We start from the raw sequence: 20,228 nt of genomic DNA on the forward strand, positions 1-20,228 counted from the left end.
AGCCGTGATACCTGGCTCCCTGAACGGAAAGACAGCAGATCTTGGCTGCCTGGGGCTGCAGCCCAGGCTGTAGTTCAGCGCTACTATGTGCTTAGCGTGTGTGAGGCATGGGTCCCAAACCAGCACCACCAGAGAAACTAACACGATTGCAAAACACCGTGAAGCAAAACAGAAGGCCCATGGCCATGTGTGTACCTGGCACACTTATGTCCTCAGAAAGGATACAAAAGTAGACCAGTGGGCTATCTCTAGCTAGGGCAGTGGGAGTGATGGATGATGGATGATAGACCCTTGAGTTTCTTTCTATCCCCCCCCCCCCAAGACAGGGTTCCTTTGTGTAGCCTTGGTTGTCCTGGAACTCACTTTGTAGACCAGGCTGGCCTTGAACTCAGAGATCCACCTGCCTCTACCTCCATAGTGCCCAGCTCTCTGTACTTTTATGTGGGGTGGGTGGTGGGTGGGAGTGTGTGTGGTGGGGGTGGGTGGGTGGGACAAGTCTTACATCCTAGCCTAGGCTGGCCTGGAACTTACCACTAGCCCACTCAGGCTGGTCTCTAATTTATGATAAGCTCTGGACTCAGCCTTCCCAAGTGCTGGGATTACTGTTGTGAACCACTGTGTCCTTTTATTTTTCTATTTATTTTGACAGGGTCCCGCTATGTAGTCCAGATTGTGTTTCAGAATATTTGTTTACAATGTGTGAAGATGTGTCGCTCTGGTTCGTTTAATAAGGAGCTGGATGGCCAATAGCGAGGCAGGAGAGAATAGTCAGGACTTTGGGGAGAGAAAGAGGAACTTGAATCTAGGCGCACTAGAGATGCCAGCGAGATGCGGAGGAAGTCAGACGTACAGAGTGAAAGAGAGGTTAAAAAGCCGTGGCGAAACGTAGATTAATAAACGCAGGCTAATTTAAGTTATAAGAGATAGCTGGGAACAAGCCAAAGTTAAAGGCCAAGCTCTTATAATTAATAATAAGTCTCTGTGTCACCATTGAGGGGGCTGGTGGTCCCCAAATAATTCAACAAGAAAGCTTGCTACAAGATTGGCTACAAATTCCTAGTCCTGCCTCAGCTTTCCAAGTTCTAGTTACAGTCATGTGCCACTGAAGCCCTGGTTTTTAAACACTTTTTATTCTGGCCTCATGGGTCTATTGCTGTGATACAACACCATTACCAAAAGCAAACCCGGGGAGGAAAGGGAATTCCGCTTACAGTTTATAGTTCATCATCCAGGATAGTCAGGGTAGGAATTCAAGGCAGGAACTTGGAAGCAGGAACCGAAGCAGGGGCCACGAGAGACCGTTGCTTACTGGCTTGCTTGTTCAGACTGCTTTCTTAGAGCACACAGGGCCAGTTGTGGCCCTGCCCACATTGGGCTGGGCCCTCCCACATCAATCATCAATCCAGAAAGTGCACCAGAGGCTAACGTAGAGACCAGTCTGGGGGGGGGGGCGTTTTCTTAACTGAGGTTCCCTCTTCCAAAATAATTCTAGTTGGTGTCAAATGGACATAAAACTGGCCAGCATAATCATGCATATATATATATATATATATATATATGAATATATATATATATATATATATGAAAATGTTTAAAGAAAGATTCAAGCCAAGGGAGAGACCCCTGCCAGCCTCCCAACATGAATTCCACTCTATCTAATAGAGCCTTGGGAAACACACGATGTCTGTGCCAACGGACTGGGTGCCCCGCTGCCCATCCTGCCTCACCTGACTCAGCAGTCTGAGGACAGATGGAGGTGCAGCCAATTTTGTCTAAATGAAGGAAGTAAGAGCAATTGGACATGGTCTTTGCCTCAGGGCTCAGGAAGGGTGTGACTCAGAAATTGAGCCACACCGGGCCTGCCCTCTGCCACAGCGGAGGTGAGCCCCAGTCACCATTTCTGGCTGGCTCTGGAGGACCTTCTCAGCCAGTGTAGTAGTGCCTCTAGAAATCCTCCGACTGAAATTGTCGGAGGAGGCAAGTGGGAACAAGATTCAAGAGGCCGGAAGCCGACAACCCCTGGAGAGCGTTACTAGGAAGGCCCAGGGCACAGCTGGGCCATTCAACAAATGCGGAGTCCCCTTGTGAACGGCTCAGCACTTCTTGACCAGATTACCCACTTTCCCAGATGATTCAAGGACAAGCCTCTTCCTTGTCTTGCATGATTTCCCACTGCCTGTCAGCCCCAGCTTGCCTGACTCCATGTCCCTTGCTCCTTATCCTCTGGCCTTGCTGTCCTCTTCCAGTTGGTCTATCCCCAACTTCACAGCTGTGGACCTTAGGCAGGTTTCTTAACCCCTCTGTGCCTGTCTTTTTTGTTTGTTTGTTTGTTGTTGTTTTCCTCTGTAAAATGAGAAATATTCCACAGTTTTTATTTCACAGAGGAGTCCAGCACAAATGGGTTAATAGGAGTCAAGTACTTATTAACCATGCCCAGCTCATGTGAAGCCTGCGTTTGCTGTAATTTCTATTATTTGTATTTACTTTAACTTTTGGTTACATTAGTGTGTGTGGGGGGGCCCATGCCACCATGAGTGTCTGGGGTCAGAGGACAGCTTGTAGGAGTTGGTTCTCCCCTTCTACTGGGTGGGTCTTGGTGACTGGACTCACGTTGTCAGGCTAGATGAAGAGGCTGGCCTTGGAGTTTGGATCCTCCTGCTTCAGTCTCCTGAGTGCTGGGATTACAGGCCTGTGCCACCGCAGCGCCACTGATGTTATTATTACCTCATATCATATCAACTCTAAGATGTCATCGTGTGTAATAAAAATGCCACTAAAGGAAAAGTTAACCAGGCCCCAGGCTCCTCATCACTAGGCCGTTTCTATATTTCCCAGCAGATCTGCTTCCTGATTAGAGGCAGGTTCATATCATATAAAATTTTGATGCGCTCACAAACAGCATGATAGAATCAAGATGACTGGTGAGCTCAGTGGCAGAATTCCCACGGAGAGGCGACTCCTGTGATCGCTTCTGCTGTGAGTCCTGGGGTCTGTTTCCTGGCAGCCTCGCACTCGGGGACTTCCAGAATACTCCATAGAGGTGCACTCCTTCAAACAGGTCTCCCTAGCTGGGGGGCTTGGGAACCAGGACTGCTTTGCTGGCGTGCTGGGAGTATCTCAGGCTGGCCAGGTCCCTCCCGAGGGCGCTCCCGCCATTTGCAGGGCCTCAGGGTCCTCTTCTAAGTTGCTCATATCTTCTCTCCAGGAATTGCTGCTGGGGCTTTGGAAGCGTGGGCTGGCGCCTACAATGACAGCTGTCAGGACAGGAGCTAGCTGAAGGGCAACACTCACCTGACTTCAGAACTGCCACTTGTGACAAACAAGACACCTCAGGAGAGATAGAACGCGAGTAGTTCCTGATCTATGCATCTAGCTGCCTCACAGCATTCTGCACTGATTCCTTGAATACCCTGCCTTCTCCTCAGGCTGTGAGCTCAGAGATAGCACTCATCTCCTGCCTCCTCAGGAAGGCCTTCCCTGACTGTCCTGTGAAAGCACTTTTAGTAGTAGTACAATGTCATATTGTGTGTGACTATTATCACCATCATTTTTTTTAATTTATTTTTGAGACAGGGTCTCTCTAAATAGCCCTCACTGTCCTGGAACTCACCGTGTAGACCAGGCTGGCTTTGAACTGACAGAGATCCACCTGCCTCTGCCTCCCAAGAGCTGGGATGAAAGGCGTGCGCCATCATGCCCGGCATCATCATTATTTTGGGACATAGTTTCTGGCTAAGTTGGCTTAGCTGGTCTAGAATTCACTATAGGTAGTCCAGGATGTCCTTGAACTCCCGATTCCCCTGCCTCTGCCTCCCAAGAGCTGGGATTACAGGCGTGTGCCACCACACCTGGTTCATAAGGTGCTAGGCAATGAACCAGAGCCTGGTGCATGATAAGCAGGCTCTCCACCCACATGCCCCGGTGCTGTGTTGCTTCCCTTTAAGGCGTTTACAGATGGGAAACTGAGGCTGGCAACTGAGGTTTCCAGCCCACGACCATTTCTCAGTGTAGTATAGACCCAGTATAACTGGGTCAGTGTCCACTCCCTCCTGGGGTTCAGAGGAGCTGGCTGGGACAGATAGCGTCTGCAGCAGGCTTCAGGGTTGGAGATGGATTGCCATGAAACTGGAGAGAAGAAGGAGATATGGCATTCAGACTCCATGGCAAAGCCAGAGAGCCTCTTCAGTGACCACAGAGTGCCAGGTTGAGGTCACCCTCTTGCCTAGAGAGGAAGGGACTCCCTATCATTGCCATGGAGTCAGAAGCCCTGTAGGCTTCCCCTCAGCTAACTTACAGAATTGTATCTAGTCTTATCTGAGATCCTGGGAGAAGTGTGTGTGTGGTGTGTGGTGTGTGGTGTGTGTGTGTGTGTGTGTTCGTGTGCGCTGCTGAGGCAGGACACGTAGCCCGGCAGAACCCCGGAAGAAGGAAGCTGTACAGGGTCTGTGGCTGGGCCCCTGGGATCCCCCAGCCGGGGACTTCCTCTTCCTCTCAGAGCAGGTGTGGCTGCCACAGCGTGACAGGGACTACACCCTGACCCCCAACATGGAGGGGGCCAAGGGGCCCAGGCTCAAAGACTTCCTGAGTGGGAGTCTGGCCACTTGGGTGAGGATCAGGTGGGAGGGCTGTGTGGGGAAGTGAGTATCAGGGCGGACTGAGAGCTGGGGGATGGGTGGCTGGGGCGTGTAGAGTTGTGGACGGAGGAGAGTGAGGTGGAAAGAGCCTAGGATCTGGGACCAGAGGCACTGGTGGGGAGAGGGATCCTAGGGTGTGTTGGGACAGATCAGGGGCTCAGGATGGATTTACTGGTTGTGGGGATGCCACCTGTTCATCTGACTTCTCGGGTTCGTCCCCACAGGCGCTGGGACTGGCTGGGCTGGTGGGGGAGGCAGAAGAATCAGCGGGGACAGAGGAGGAGGAAAAGGGGCCTCTTTGTAGAGAGAAGAGATTCCTGCGGCTGAGTGATGGGGCCTTGCTCCTTCGGGTGCTTGGAATCATGTAAGTGACGTGGGTGGGGGGGGGGCTGGTCTGAGGTCTGAGGAGAGGTCGCTATGAATGGTGGGAGGAGTTTGAGGGTGGAAGGCAAGACCCGGGGGCGTGTCCAATGGTGGGAGGAGCCTGCAGGTGGAGGGCAAGGCCTGGGGGGGGTGGTCCTCAAACCAACCTCTCATTCATGTTCCCTGGGTGACCACAGTGCTCCTAGTTCTCGAGGAGGAGGACTTCGGATGATCAGGGGTCACGATGGCCCTGCAGCCTGTCGGATGTGGAACCTTCATCACCTGTGGGGGCGGCTGAGGGATTTCTACCGGGTAAGGCATCGGGAAGGCCCGACAAGGGGCCCGGCAAGCCCTTGTGAAGGCCGTTTTCTTACTGTTGGCCTGTTGTAGGAAGAACTGCAGCTGCTGATCCTGCCGCCACCCCCAGACCTCCAGACACTGGGGTCTGACCCCCTTTCAGGTGCTGTTTCCCCGGGTGGTGGTGCCCTCTGACCTCTGTCCCTGCCCCATGTCCCTCCTTAACCCCTTGTGGCTTGTACCCAGCAGAAGAGGCAGTGGACGAGCTGGAAGGTATCCTTCGGCTGCTGTTGGGGGCCTCAGTGCAGGTGAGGAGGGGAAGGGAGAACAGAATGGAGTTCTGACAGGAGGGGAGAGCCCCTGGGTGCCAGCTTTGGTTCTCCTGTCTACCACAGTGTGAACATCGGGAGCTCTTCATCCGTCACATCCGGGGCCTCAGTCTTGACGTCCAGAGCGAGTTGGCCACTGTAATCCAAGAGGTACTGATGCAGTCTGGAAGTGATACAGTCTAGGGGTCTTGATTGGGTTCGTTGTCTCTGCCAGTTAAGGAACTAAAGGCAGGAAAAATCTGAAGTGCACCAGGTGGCAGCAGAGAAATCTCACGCAGTTCAGAAAGGCGTTTATTGAGGGTGAGCAAACACGTGCAGCAGACACACTGTGAAGAATCTTGCTCCCCTATTTTAGGGTTGGTCATCTGAAGACCGATGGGATAGTTGATTGGTCTGAAACTGTTGTGTGACATGTCTTTTTTAAAAAAATCTATTGATTGTGTATACAGTGTTCTAAAGATGATAGTTATTGTCTAAACTTTGTTACATTTTTTTTTAATTTATTGTGTATACAGTGTTCTGCCAGCATGTATGTCTGCAATGTCCCATCTGTGAGCCTCAGTGTGGTTGCTGGGAATTGAACTCAGGACCTCTGGAAGAGCTGCCGGTGCTCTTAACCTCTGAGCCATCTCTCCAGCCCCTGTGTGACATGTCTTGATCAGGCCCTGAACTTGTTGAGTCAGTCCATCAGCAGGGGCCTGTTGGTGGGAGGCAAAAGCTGCCAGGCTTTTGTCTCAAGTCAGGAGGCTGTAGAAGAAGATGACTAGCTTGGAAATTTGCCACTGCCATTATTACTTAGTTGTTGGCCCCTCTCAGTCTGCCTGCCTGCCGGGGAGTCTGACTCCTGGTCTCTCAGTACTGTGCTGGGTGGCATGTGGGACTATCACCATCGCTGAAGCCACCCTCACCTCTCATCACCCTCCTTCTGATGGATTGTTCTCCGTGCCCTCAGGTGACCCAGCCTGGTGCTGGTGTGGTACTGGCTCTGGCTGGACCAGAGTCGGGAGAGCTGGAGGCTGTGGAGCTGGAGATGCAGTTACGCAACCTGATGGGGACGGTGTCCAGGCTGGTGCGAGAACGTGATTTGGGGGCCCAGGTAGGGGACAGGCAACAGTCACATGGAGCTGAGTGGGGAGCTGGGGTTCGGGGGCAGTGCTGGGGGCTGTCGGTTGTCCTAACCTCGAGTGATTCTGTGGGGATCGGGAGCCTTATGTGCAGAGGTTTCGGAGGGTGCCTCTTGACCTTTGCCTTCCCGCCAGCGGCTGGCTGAAGCGCTCCTGGAGCGGGAACCAGCCCACGTGCGGTTGCCAGAGGTTCCTGCTAATGCTTCTGCTGAGGGTCCCTCGCACCATCTGGCTCTGCAGCTGACCAACGCCAAGGCCCAGTTGAGACGACTGCGGCAGGAGGTGTGAGTGTCTGCAGACTGGGGAGGGGCCGATGGAACCTGGGTGGGTCTCCAGCACGGGGGGCGGGGGCATGATAGGGCCTAGGTGTGGGTTTGCGGCTGGCAGACACCCTCCATCACCCCATCCCTCCAGGGAGGAGAAGGCCGAGCTGCTGCTGGACTCCCAGGCCGAGGTGCAGGGCTTGGAGGCTGAAATTCGAAGGCTCCGCCAGGAGGTGCGCTCCAACATCCCCGTCCACTGTCCGCTCCCGATCGCGGTCCCATTGCTCCCAGCAGCCCCCTCACCCCTCTGTACCGTGGCTGGCTGATCCTAGTTCCACACCATCTGGCCCAGACCCAGGCACTGTCCGGACAAGCTAAACGCGCCGAGCTCTACCGCGAGGAGGCAGAGGCACTACGCGAGCGAGCCGGCCGCCTGCCACGCCTGCAGGAGGAGCTGCGGCGCTGTCGCGAGAGGCTGCAGGCCGCTGAGGTCTTCAAGGGCCAGCTGGAGGTGCGGTGGGGGCGGAGCCGTGGGCGGGGCACGCGGGGGGCGTGGTCTGGAGGCGGGGCGTGCGGGAGGAGGTTGGCTAAGAGGAGGGGGTCCAACTTTGTTGGGGAGGTGTGATGCTAGCAGGGAGAAATGGGTGAGAACACAGCAGGTGGAGTCCGGGACAAATCCTTTAGGATGGGACGATGGAAGGGCGGGAGAGAGGAGGAGACAGTGGAAAGGCAGGCTTTGAAGAGAAGGATGAGGCCATGGGTAGAACTGGGGAGTCTGCAGTGAGACCCTAACAAGTAGGGGTACGGATAAGTGTGGTCTGGTGGAGGATGTGGCCTTGGGAGGCGGTTTCTGGAGGGGGCGGGAGGGTGGGCCAGGAGCTTGGGAGACCCTGGAGAGAGCTGCAGATGGAGAAAAGAGGTAGGAAAAGGAGGTGGGGTCTGAGGCGGTCCCAGGGTCAGGAACTGGGAACTGCCAGGTGCTGGAGCATAGGGGTTGCGCGTCATCACGGATCGCCCCTGCTTTCCCACCAGGAGGAGCGGGTGCTCTCTGGGGCCCTGGAGGCCTCGAAGGCGATGCTGGAGGAACAGCTGGAGGTTGCCCGGGAGCGCTCAGCCAGGCTGCATGAGACCCAGCGGGAGAACCTGCTGCTGCGCACCAGGCTGGGCGAGGCCCATGCGGTGAGCTAGGTTGACCCGACCATCTGCCCCTCTCTTGTGTCTGGTCCCCCATGACCCCAGTGATGCCCGAGGTCTCTCCAAGCGGTTCCCGGAGCTTGTTGGGACTCTCAGATGTGCACATTTGGCCTGGGCCCGATGAAGAAGGCTGTGCTGACCCCACTCCGTCACACCCCAGGAGCTGGACTCCCTGCGGCATCAGTTGGAGCAGCTGGTGGAGGAAAATGTGGAGCTGGAGCTGGAACTTCAGAGGAGCCTGGAGCCACCCCCAGGCTCCCCTGGGGAGGGTGAGTGGGGTCCGGGGTGGGGGTGAGGATCTGGGGTGGAGGCCGACTGGGTGGGGAGGACTTGTTGTCATGCCCTTACTAGGTCTCTGAGAGAAGGGAAGTCAGGGGGGGTGGACAGAGCCCTGACGTGGCCACATCCCCAGCTCCCCTGCCCGGAGCAGCGCCCTCCCTGCAGGACGAGGTGAGGGAAGCGGAGGCTGGGCGGCTAAGGGCAGTGGAACGGGAGAATCAGGAGCTTCGAGGCCTGCTGCAGATGATGCAGGAGCAGCTTGACAGCCAGGTAGGTCCCTCCAGCATCCTTATCCTTACCGGTTCCCACCCTCACCCCATCCTAATGCCCCCCTCCCACACTGTCCTTCTCATATGTCCTCAGCGCCCTCTGCTGGAGGAGCAGAGCAAGAATGCCATGCGGCCTGGGCCCAGTGGGGCTCCCCCAACTCCTGGGGCCCCAGATCACAGCCTCAAAAGCTGGTCTTGCCAGAGGGGAGGTGGAGGCCCTGAATCCTTGGACCTGGCTTCCTCAGCATCAGACTCTGACATCACAAGGTCATCTGAGTGTCCCAGGCACCTGACTCACATCCAGAGAAGATGGAGAGTTCTTTCAAGATGGTTTCTCAGGACACCCAGACCTCAGTCCTAACTCCCCAAGAATCAGACCCTACTGTGGAAACACATGGATCTCTGGAGAAGTCCAACCATAGAGTCTCTCTCCAGAGCCCCGTTGTCTGGGCTCTACCACAGGGTCCGGAGATCAGAATTGAGGTGCAGGAGTTGCTAGAAGAGACTGGAAGCAGGGAGGCTCTCCAAGTGGAGCTGGTGCCCGAGACTCAGGTCCTAAAACGGGAGAGCCCTGAATGCAGGCCCAGGTCTTCAGAGTTCAAACTCCAGGAGCCGCTGAAGGATCAGGAGACTCTCGATCAGGGCCTAGAACTGTCCAAGCAGCAGACAGAGGCAGGAGGGCATGAACAGAGGCCCGAGGGGTTGGTCAGTAAACTGGTCCCTCAGAAACCACAGCAGACATCAGAAGGGGCTCCTAATGCCTGGTCCAGGGAGAAGCCAGTCGTGGGGGAGACCCTGGCCGGTGCTGTCCCCGAGGAGCAGGCCCTCAGAGAGGAGGTGGCACAGCTAAGGAGGGAGGTTGTGGGCCTTGAGGCCCAACTGCAAGCCCAGGCCCAAAGACTGGAGGCCCGAAGTGCAGAGGCTAGCTGCCTCTCTGATGAGCTGGCCCAAGCACGCAGAGCAGAGGCTGAGGCCCATCAGGAGGCCGAGACCCAGGCCCGGGAGCAGGCCCGACTGCGCGAGGCGGTGGAAACAGCTAGCCTGGAGCTGGAGGCTGCAGCCCGAGAGCGGGAGGCGCTGGCAGAGGCGCTGGCGGCGGCAGGCCGCGAACGAAGGCAGTGGGAACGAGAGGGGCCCAGGCTGCGGGCTCAAGCCGAGGCTGCCGAGCAGCAGGTGCAGACTCTGGAGAGCCAGGTCCGTCGTCATCTGGAGGAGGCTGAGAGGGAGCGCCTGGAGAAACAAGCCCTGAGGGAGGTATGTGGGGTGTGGCCAGTCGGTCAGGGAAATGAGGACCTGGGCCAGTTGCTGGGATGTACGGTGTGGGTTCCTTCACTGCACTGAGATGGGACAGAAGGTAGACAGTCCCAGCTGATGGCCGGTCCTCGATAGGGTAGGCTACAGGAGCGACTCACACAGCCAATCGGTGGTCTATCCTGCACTCTGTTGTCAAAGTCTCTGCCCCTTCACCGCGGTTCCCTCTTCCTGTGTAAAACAGAGATGCTGTGCCTTGCAGCCCTCATGGTCTGTGGGCAGACCAGGATCATTATGGAAAGCAGCTGGCTCATACCTGGCCAAGGCCTGCTGTAAGTGCCCAAACAGGGGTTCCTTAGGAGCTGGGGATGGAGTCCATTTTGTTGAGAGCTTGCCTGGCATTCACAAAGCCCCAGGTCCATACCCAGCTCCACATAAACTGGACACGGTGGCATATAGCTGTCATCTCGGCACTCAGCATACGGAGGCAGGAGGATTAGAAGTTGTTCAAGGCCATTGTTCTATGGCTGTGTCAAATGCCATGACCAAAGGAAAAAAAAAGCAAGTTGGGTAGGAAAGGTTTTATTTCACCTTCCAGGTTACAGTCCATCATGAAGAAAGTCAGGGCAGGCACCCAAAGCAGGAACCTGGAGGCAGGAACAGAATGAAGAGTCCTGGAAGGGCTCTGCTTACTGGCTTCTCTTTATATAACGCAGGACAGCCTCTCCAGGGTCAGTGCCACTCACGGTGGGCTGGGTTCTCCCACATTAGTCATTAACCAAGAAAATGTCCCCAGACTTGCCTATGGACAACTTGACAGAGCCATTTTCTCAGTGGAGGCTCCCTGGTCCCAGGTGAATGGCTTGTGTCAAGTTGATAGCACAGGCATCCTTGACTATATAATGAATTGGAGGCTAGCCTGGGCTACACGAGACTTTGTCTAGAGAGAAAACAAAAACGAAAACATCTACTGAAGAAGTGCCAGCAGAGTACCTAGGAGGGGGTGGAAATGCCAGTCTGGGTGGGAGAGGCCTCCAGGGAAAATCACCAACATTTCCTTGGATGCTTTGGTGAGGAGGGACAAGGACTCTAAGGCATTGGAGATGCTGGGGGACCCAGAAAAAGTCACAGCAGCGGCCAGCTTTGAAGGGGTTGCTACTCTGTCTTGCATGGAAAGCCTCAGGGTGTGGGCAGACCCACGTGGGGTTGACTTTGAGGATGGGAGCCTAGGCCCCTCCAGAGGCAGTGGCAGTGGTAACCAGTAAGGCTGACAGGGGCAGTGCTGGAGGGGAGGTGATGGCTAGAAATGCTTTCGTTCATTTATTCATTCACACACTTCGTGAGGCCAGCCAAGGCTCTGTACCAGGCTGTGTGCACAGCGATGACCAGGTAGGGGAGCTGTCCATATGCACAAGTGTGGAGGAGACAGGACAGTGCAGGAGCCATGAGTCCAGGCTGGAACATCAGGGAAGGCTTCCAGGAAGAGGTGGGGAGGAGCAGAACCAGGTGTGAGCTGAAGAAGTCAGGAGAGGTGAGGCTGGGGAGGAATTAAGCAGGGTTCTTTTGTTTGTTTGTTTGGTTTTTCGAGGCAGAGTTTCTCTGTGTTGTTTTGGTGCCTGTGTTGGATCTCGAGCTGTAGCCCAGGCTGGCCTCGAACTCACAGAGATCCGCCTGGCTCTGCCTCCCGAGTGCTGGGATTAAAGGTGTGTGCCACCGCCGCCCGGCTAAGCAGGGTTCTTGTTGGGCACGGTGAGAGCTTCCTTCTGTGCTGAGGGAGAGGCTGGGGCTTTTGTGCGTAAATGGTGCCTCGGGAGGCTGGAGACAAACCCAAGGGTCAGTCCACACTGGGAGGCGGAGCCTGGGGCGGCGTGAAGGAGAGGCAAGGGTGTCTGAGCTGTGGGCTGGGAACTGGGTGCTCCAGTGTGAGCAGTTTCCAGTCCCATGCCAGGGCACAGACGAGACAGAGGCCCAGACAGGAAGAGCACCTGTGTGGCCCCTCCCAGTGGTGAGGATGGGGAACAGGACTGGGGGGCTGGTGGACCCCGGTTGGACACTGCGCAGGGAGGTATGGGGAAGATAGGTAGGCAATGTGAGAACGGATGTGCGTGAGCCAGTGAAGAGAGAGGGTCTCTCTGGGGTACATACTGTAGGACGGGACCCAGAGATCTGCCAGTGAAGGACTGCAGGATGTCCCAGACCCTCCCTGATTGTCAGCTGTGTGGCTCGGAGCCAGTTACTTCTGAGTGTCCCGTCCCTCATCTGTAAAGTGGAAACAAAACTGCCTGTCCCTCCTGTGGTGGCGCATGTCTGAAGTCCTGCCCTTGGGAGGCTGAGGCAGGAGGATTGCGAGTTAGAGGCCAGCCTGAGCTATAGAGCAAAGCCTCTAAAGCTAAAGAGGGACCCGATGTGGGAGTGCACTTTAATCCCAGTACTTGGGGGGGGGTAGGCAGATAGAGGTGAGTCTGAGGTTAGCCTGGTTCATAGTGACGGGAATACATAAGGAGAGCCTGTCTCAGAAATCAATAAATACATACATAACCAAAGAGGGAGAATAAAAAAGATCCAGGGGTGAGGGGCAGAGACAGACAGAGAGAGATAGAGAGATGAGAGGAAAACCGAAAACTGTTCCTGTCTGATAGGAGCTGGCAAAGCAATGTGTGGCAAGGGCTCAGGGTGTGCCCGGCTCCAGTCCGCTCTTGCTGTCCGGGGAGAGGGACTGGTGGTAGGCTGGCAGAGGCGGTAAGGGCGGGCCTGGAAGAGCTGGCTCTGAGGACTTAGAGTGTGGGAGAGGCTGGGGTTAGAGAGAATCGGGAGGATTTCCTGACTGCGACCGTTCTGGGTGCTGCCCGGCTGTGACACGGAAGGAGCCGGCCAGCAGGCAGACGGAAGAGATCCCGAGGCTTTCCTGCGGGCACGGAGGCCTCTCAGGCTGGGCAGAGGAGCACTTGGTATGGCTATAGCCAGAACAGGGGTGGGCCGGGCCCCAGGCCTCCGCTTCCATCTGCACTACAGTTCTTTTTCTCTCTAGCGGTGCCAAGGCCCTAGTGGCCAGCTAGGCAGCCAAGCCTTATGGGAATTGTAATTTTTCTCCTCCCTCCCTCTCCCTCCCTCCCTCCTCCCTCCCTCCCTCCCTCCTTCCCTCCCCCCCCTCCAGGGTTTCTCTATTAGCCCTGGTTGTCCTGGAGCTCACCCTGTAGACCAGGCTGGCCTTGAACTCAAGAGATTTGCCTGGATCTGTCTCCTAAGTGTTGGTTAAAGGCGTGTGCCACCACCGCCCAGCTGAATTGTAGATTTTCACCCAGAGGCCATGCCCACATCTGTTGGGAACCAAGGTGCCCAGGGCAGGGTGTGGAGGTTGTTACCTAGGACGATGGCTCAACGGTCTTAGTTTTCAGAGGCAGGATGTGGCCAGTGGCTGGTACGGTCACCTTTGTGTAGCTTTATCTTTCCAGGGTCCCCAGGAGTTGGAATGGTTTGGTCTCCTTCTCCCTGGAGCTCACTGGCCAGAGCTGACCTTCCACCCCTACCATGGAATGCTGTGGCCCAACTGCCAAATACCATGGTCTCTGACCCAACCTCTGCAGCCCTGCACTGTGGTTAGGCCCGAGGTCCCGAGTTCCTGTTCTGCCTGCTCTCAGCAGCCACCCCTTTGTGGCGGAGGATGCTCTGCAGGCCCAGCTCCACCGAGCCCCTGCACATGGCTGATGTGGCCGCGCACAGGGTTCCTCACCCTCCTGGGTACATGCGAAACTATGGGCTCAAAGAGGTGAAGCCACTCGCTTAGTGTGCATCTCTGATTCCTTACTCAGGGGCTGCTTCCCACACCCTACCAGGGTTAGGGCCCCACCCCTTTCATATCCATCCTGCAAGGCCACCGCTCCCCACTTTCGGGTCTTTTAGATAAGGTCTCACATTGAGCCTAGACCTCACTATGTAGCCTAGGCTGGCCTTAACGTTGTAGCCATCCTCCTGCCTCAGCTTCTTGAGTGCTGGTATTACAGATGTGAACCACCGTGCCCACCAGATGGGAACACAGAGACCCGAAGGATTAAAAGACATTTGCCAGGGTAACAGAGCAAGGCGAAGAGCAAGATAACCCTTTCTTAGGCCCGTCTCGAGCTCTCCTCTGTCTCTGGGGGAGAGGCATGTTCCCTGTGCTCATCCCACCTGCTCAGCCTACCCTGCCTGCCCTCAGGAGCTGGAGAAGGCCGTGGTTCGGGGCCAGGAGCTGGGGGCCCGGCTGGAGCACCTGCAGCGAGAGCTGGAACAGGCCGCCTTGGAGCGCCAGGAGTTCCTACGAGAGCAGGAGAGCCAGCACCAGAGGTGGGCACAGTGGCCGGGACAGGCAGGGGCAGGGAAGTGAGGGCTGGGTGCTCACGGTTTCTCCTGGTAGGTACCAGGGCCTGGAGCAGCGGCTGGAAGCTGAGCTGCGGGCAGCGTCAACCAGTAAGGAGGAGGCGTTGATGGAGCTCAAGGCCCGGGCCCTGAAGCTGGAGGAGGAGCTGATTCAGGTAAAGTTGTCCCGGGAACCGAGGTGCCAGCCCCTTGCTCCAACCTGGGAGTAGACAACCAGGACTGCCAGGCCTTACCTCCGGATTGATGGGCTAGCTGCTCATCTCATGCCCTGCTGGGGCTGTGTCCTCCACTCCTTAAATGGATGGAGCCTCTTCTTGGGGTGACCGCTCTGCTTTTTCCTTGGGCTCCAACACATCCCGAGGCATGCGAGGCACCTGTTATTTGTGTCCCTGGACCTTGTCTCTGCAGCTGCGACAGCACCCTGTGGGGCTGGCGACGGAGGTGAGGGCTGACCCTCGGACTGCGGAGACCCAGAACTGTCGGCTCATCGAGGTGGAGCGAAATGTGAGTGACGGGACGGGGGTTGCCCGGGGGGATGGGGGGACTGGCCGCCTAGCCACTGATGATGACCCTCTCTGGCAGAATGCCACGCTGGTAGCTGAGAAGGCAGCGCTGCAGGGGCAGCTGCAGCACCTGGAGGGGCAGCTGGGGAGCCTGCAGGGCCGGGCGCAGGAGCTCCTGCTGCAGAGTCAGCGGGCGCAGGAGCACAGCAGCCGCCTGCAGGTGGGTGGCGGCCTGGGGCCGTGGTCCCCTGCCCATTTGTGTCATTTCGTGCCCTTTCCTGTCCTCTAGCCAGCCACCCCACCTGTTTGCAGCCCTCTGACCCCAGCCATCCCGGTCTGTACCTTCTCTCCACCCTTGCTTTCAGAATCCACGTCTGTATCCATCTCCATTCCCCATCACCTTCCCATCCCAGCCTTCTCCTCCGTACTAGCCATTAGTCTTCACTGCCTTTCCTAGTCTCTGCTCATCGGTCCTACCCATGTTCTGGACCCCTTGCATGGCTCAGCTTTTCCTCGCCACATTGGCACTTCTCTACAGCTTTTAACCTCTTCCTGTTCTTCAGCTGTCCCCCTGCTTCCTCCGTAGCTCGTTCCTGTCCTCTGCCCTCTGGTCCCAGCCCGCGTCCCTTATTCCTTCTGGGCTGGGTGCCACACTGCCGCGGTCCTGCCTGTTTGCTTCACCCTAGGCTGAAAAGTCTATGATGGAGATGCAGGGCCAGGAGCTGCACAGGAAGCTGGGGGTGCTAGAAGAGGAGGTGCGGGCAGCAAGACAGGCCCAGGAGGAGACCCGTGGGCAGCAGCAGGCTCTGCTCCGAGACCATGAGGCCCTGGCCCAGCTGCAGCGGAGACAAGAGACAGAGCTGGAGGGGCTGCTGGTGCGGCACCGAGATCTCAAGGCCAACATGCGCGCCCTGGAGCTGGCCCACCGTGAGCTTCAGGGCCGGTGAGACCCCCCAGACGCCCGGCTTCTCTCCCTGGCATGCTCACTTGCCTCCTTCCCTCATTAGGTCCGACCCAGGGGGGAAATTCCATACTCTGCATATCGGCCCTATTGCCGATCGATCTCTTGGGGGATCTGGGCTCCTCAACTTTGAGGCTGGGAATGGTGACACCTTGGCATGGTATTCTGCTTTTGGGGGCTTTTCTGAGGTGTAGTGCTTATGCTTTGGAGGTGTCAGACTCCTAGATCCCCACCATGCAGCTCCTACTTGCCAAGGCCGCAGGCCCCTGCAGCCCTTATGGAACTTATCCATACAGGCATGAGCAGTTGCAGGCCCAGAGGGCCAGTGTGGAGGCACAAGAGGTGGCCTTACTGGCAGAGCGTGAGCGCCTGATGCAGGATGGGCATCGGCAGCGGGACCTGGAGGAGGAGCTGCGGAGGCTTCAGAATGAGCACGACAGGTACCGGCCCTCGTGCAGCCCTGCCCCCGACTCCCCAGATGAGCATCCCATGTATGAAGTGGGTTGGGATGGCTTAGCCACGGCCCCCCTGTGTGGTCTGCTTCACCTCCTCTCTGTGGGTGTGGCCCTCCGGCTCTTGGAGAGCTCTTGTCTTTGCCTCCAAAGAGCTCAGAAGCTACTGGCTGAGGTGTCTCGGGAGCGAGGGGAGCTCCAGGGTGAACGCGGGGAACTGCGGGGCCGCCTGGTGAGGCTGGAGCTGGAGAGGGCACAGCTGGAGATGCAGAGCCAGCAGCTGCGGGAGTCCAACCAGCAGCTGGACCTGAGCGCCTGCCGGCTGACCACACAGTGTGAGGTGTGGCCGAGGGTCAGGGCAGCCTAGGGAGGCCAAGGCGGGCAAGCCAGGCTGGGACAGGTATTCGGGGCGGGTCTTCATCCTGACCTTGCTGCTGTCCGCAGCTGCTGACCCAGCTTCGCAGCGCTCAGGAGGAAGAGAACAGGCAGCTGCTAGCAGAGGTACAGGCCCTGAGCCGGGAGAATCGAGAGCTGCTGGAGCGGAGTCTGGAGAGTCGCGACCACCTTCACCGAGAGCAGCGAGAGTACCTGTGAGCATGCGCAGGCCAGGGCTAGGCCCCATGGGCCTCCAGGGAGCCTCCCCCACCCGCCCCCACCACGTCCTAGGAGAAGATCCCAGGCATAGGGCAGTTTGACCTGCAACGTGGCCGCCCTGGGTTACACCTGCTTCTGCCAGGGCTTTGCCAGATTTCTCTGAACCCATTCTCTCCTCTTCCTACCAGGGACCAGCTTAACGCCCTACGCCGTGAGAAGCAGAAGCTGGTGGAGAAAATCATGGACCAGTACCGCGTGCTGGAACCTGGGCCCCTGCCCCGCACCAAGTGAGGCCCCACCTTCTGGAATGGGATCCTGCTAACTTTTGCCCTGTCCTGCCCTCCGACCCCCAGTTCCCTAAGAGCCAGGCTGGGATGCAGGTCTTAGTGAGGGTTTTCCTGGCCCTTTTCTCCCCCTGACACAACTCTCCTCTGCCTCCCTTCTCCTGTTTCCTTATCCCTTCTTATGCCCTCTTGCCCCCAGGAAGGGCAGCTGGCTGGCAGACAAGGTGAAGAGGCTGATTCGGCCCCGGCGGGAGGGGGCCCTCCATGGGGGGCCACGCCTGGGGGCCGATGGGGCTGGCAGCACCGAGAGCCTGGGGGGCCCCCTGGAGACGGAGCTCCCTGAGGGCAGGGAGGCAGATGGGACAGGTGGGTCTGAAGGCCGGGTGACCAGGATGTCCCTATCCCATGTCTCCCACCCTTGGCATCTGCCATACTCTCTGGCCTGCACGTGTGCTTCCCAGGCCTCTCCTGCTACCTGCCCCCAACCTGCCCTTGATGTTACCTGGCTCCTCCTTTATGCCCATATTGCCACCTCCCCATTTCTACACAACCCACACCATGCCTGTGACCTCATAGCAGCAGGGCACATTAGGGAAAGGTCATTTATCCTTGATGGTACAGAAGGAAACTGAGGACCGGAGGGTGAGGTGCCTCGCCCAAGGCCACACAGCAGCTACTGTGTGAGCTGTTGTGTGAGTCAGCATCACACTGGCCAGGTTCACCTGCCAGGTCCCTTCTCTCCTGCTTCACGCACTGGCTCTCTGCTTGTCTCCCTGTATTTTGATGATACCCAACCCCTCCACATGTGCCTCTCACAGGGTCCTCGTCACCGGCACCCATGCGCCGTGCCCAGAGTTCGCTTTGCTTGGGAGATGAGACCCTGGCAGGTGGGCAGCGGAGGAGACTCAGCTCCCGGTTCCCTGGGGGGCGAAGTTCTGAGTCATTCAGTCCAGGGGACACCCCAAGGCAGCGGTTCCGTCAGCGCAGGCCAGGCCCCCTGGGGGCACCCAGTGCCCACAGCAAAGGTGAGACACAGAGTCCCCGAATATGAGCCCCCCTCATCCGATGGACCTTTGGGGAGAAGATTCATTCCTGTTAGCCTCTGTGTCCTGTGTGCCTTGCCCACCACTGCCTGGCACCATGGCCCAGTGACTGCCTTCTGATCCCCAGGATCTGGTGTGGAATGGGATGGCTCCATCAAGACCCTCCCGGAACATGAAACAGACGCCAGTCGAGAGGGTGAGCGGGGGGTCTGTGACTCGTCTGGGGTCCCTGAAGTCTCATTCACCAAATCTCTCTTCTGATGAGGAAGGATCCTTTACCACACACCAGCTCGGGTGCTCCTGGGGATGTGGCGTGGGGAGGCAGACAGCAAACACTGAACATAGTCGCTGTCTCCAACAGCCTGGACTGATAGCAGTGCAGCGTGAACAGTACGAGTGGTACGGGCCGGTTATCCCAGCACCTGGGAGGCTGATTGGGAAGACTGAAAGTTCAAGCCCAGCCTAGATTCTAGGGCAAGACCCCTGTCTTAAAGGGGAAGAAAGGAAAATGGTGTTGTGAGCTATGTGTGTATCTTTTCCCTGTTAGCAACCCAGCCAGAAAACACGGAGAGACAGGTACAAGGATTTTAGTGACATGACTCATTTAACTCTGTCTGTCTAAGTGATGACCATTTTCAATGTGTAGTCAGTGCGGAAAAATTACAAATGAGATTTTCTTTCCTACATTATTTTACTTTTTGAGACTGATTCTTACTGTGCAGCCTGGCTGGCCTGGAACTTACTATGTAGACCATAGTTTGAGGCCAGCCAGATCGGCCTATCTCTGCCTCATGAGTGCTGGGATAAAAGGCGTGATCCATCATGTCCAGCTCAAGATTTTTTTTTTTTTTTTGAGACAAGGTCTCATATAGCCTAGGCTAGCCTTGAACTGACTCTCCTGCCTCTACCTTCCCTGTGCTGGGATTATATGTATGCCTGGACTATGCCTTACTATTGTGTTTGGTTTTTGAGATAGAGTCTTGTTATATAGCTCAAGATGGCCCAGAGCTCACCCTGTTGCCCAGGCTGGCCACAAATGTGTGGCAAGTGTCCTGCCTCAACTTTCTTAGTCCTGGGATAATAGTTCTGTGTCACCACACCTCTTATTTTTCATACTAAGTTTTCAAAGCCTATCACATGCCTATTTCACATGCAGGCATATAACCGTTTGAGCTAGCAGAGGCGCTTAGCCCAGCACGATAGGAGGTTATAGTGCTGGGGAGAGAGCGTGTGTGTGTGTGTGTGTGTGTGTGTGTGTGTGTGTGTGTTGTGTGTGTGTGAACGGGCTGGGATTCCAATGAGGGCACTGGCTGGGACAGGCTTTGGAGGGGAGCTGAAGTTTAGGGGCAGCTAGGAGGCAGGCTGGTAGAGGGGTGGAGGGCTAGCAGATGGACAGAAGGTTCAGGGCCCCGTGGGCTGCCTTGACTGCTCCAGATCTTCCTGGGGAGGAAGCCTGAGCCCAGCTTTTCTCTCTAGCCCTCCAGGAGCAGAAACCGGAGAAACATCCCCTTACCCCTTCCCTCAGCCAGTGACGCTGTAGGGACAGGAGACTTAGGAGCGAAGCCTTCTCCTCAATATAGGGCCGGTGGGTCTCCCCGGCAACCCAAGAGCCGGGGGACCCAGGGACTCCAAGAAGAGTACTTAAACAAAGAGGCCTGGACTCCCAGGCCCTCCACAACCCGTACTGGGGCCCTACGAAGGAGCTGGGACAAGTTTGTCAACCGAGGATGTGACTGGTCCCAACGGGCAGCTCCTGGCCAGGGCTCTTGCTCTGGTACACAGCCATCATTGAGGAGGCGATCTCTGGGGGATCCCCCAGTTGAAGGAGCCTGGCAAGAGTGGGTAAGAGAGTCCTCTGCCCGGTCTAGATGGGAAGCCAAGGCCCATTCTCTGGGGACAAGCCTGGGCTGATATCTAAGCCTTGTCCGGGACACGAAGGAGAGAATAAAGCTGTAGTAACCCCATGAATCTGGGCTCTGTGTCTGCTGGCTGCCTCTGGGAGCCTGGAGGTGTTGGGGATTCCTATCGACGG

At 56.8% G+C, this 20,228-nt stretch overlaps 1 protein-coding gene across 1 annotated transcript; it reads left to right on the top strand.

Annotated features, from left to right (window-relative positions):
- Positions 1–4,460: 4,460 nt before the first annotated feature.
- On the top strand, positions 4,461–20,164 carry Ccdc88b (coiled-coil domain containing 88B). Its single transcript, XM_028853756.2, is given in 28 exon segments — positions 4,461–4,605; positions 4,859–4,998; positions 5,195–5,309; positions 5,388–5,457; positions 5,544–5,602; positions 5,690–5,773; positions 6,576–6,719; positions 6,883–7,031; positions 7,162–7,243; positions 7,363–7,521; positions 8,043–8,189; positions 8,365–8,473; positions 8,617–8,753; positions 8,847–9,033; positions 9,036–10,006; positions 14,199–14,326; positions 14,397–14,514; positions 14,768–14,863; positions 14,942–15,082; positions 15,549–15,805; positions 16,120–16,263; positions 16,429–16,615; positions 16,720–16,865; positions 17,058–17,156; positions 17,353–17,519; positions 17,972–18,178; positions 18,324–18,392; positions 19,673–20,164. Coding segments are annotated over 28 exon segments (4,428 nt in total). The 5' UTR covers positions 4,461–4,545; the 3' UTR covers positions 19,729–20,164.
- The last annotated feature ends 64 nt before the right edge of the window (positions 20,165–20,228 follow it).

Source organism: Peromyscus leucopus, chromosome 1, assembly GCF_004664715.2.
Source record: "Peromyscus leucopus breed LL Stock chromosome 1, UCI_PerLeu_2.1, whole genome shotgun sequence".
Classification (NCBI taxonomy): Eukaryota; Metazoa; Chordata; class Mammalia; order Rodentia; family Cricetidae; genus Peromyscus; species Peromyscus leucopus.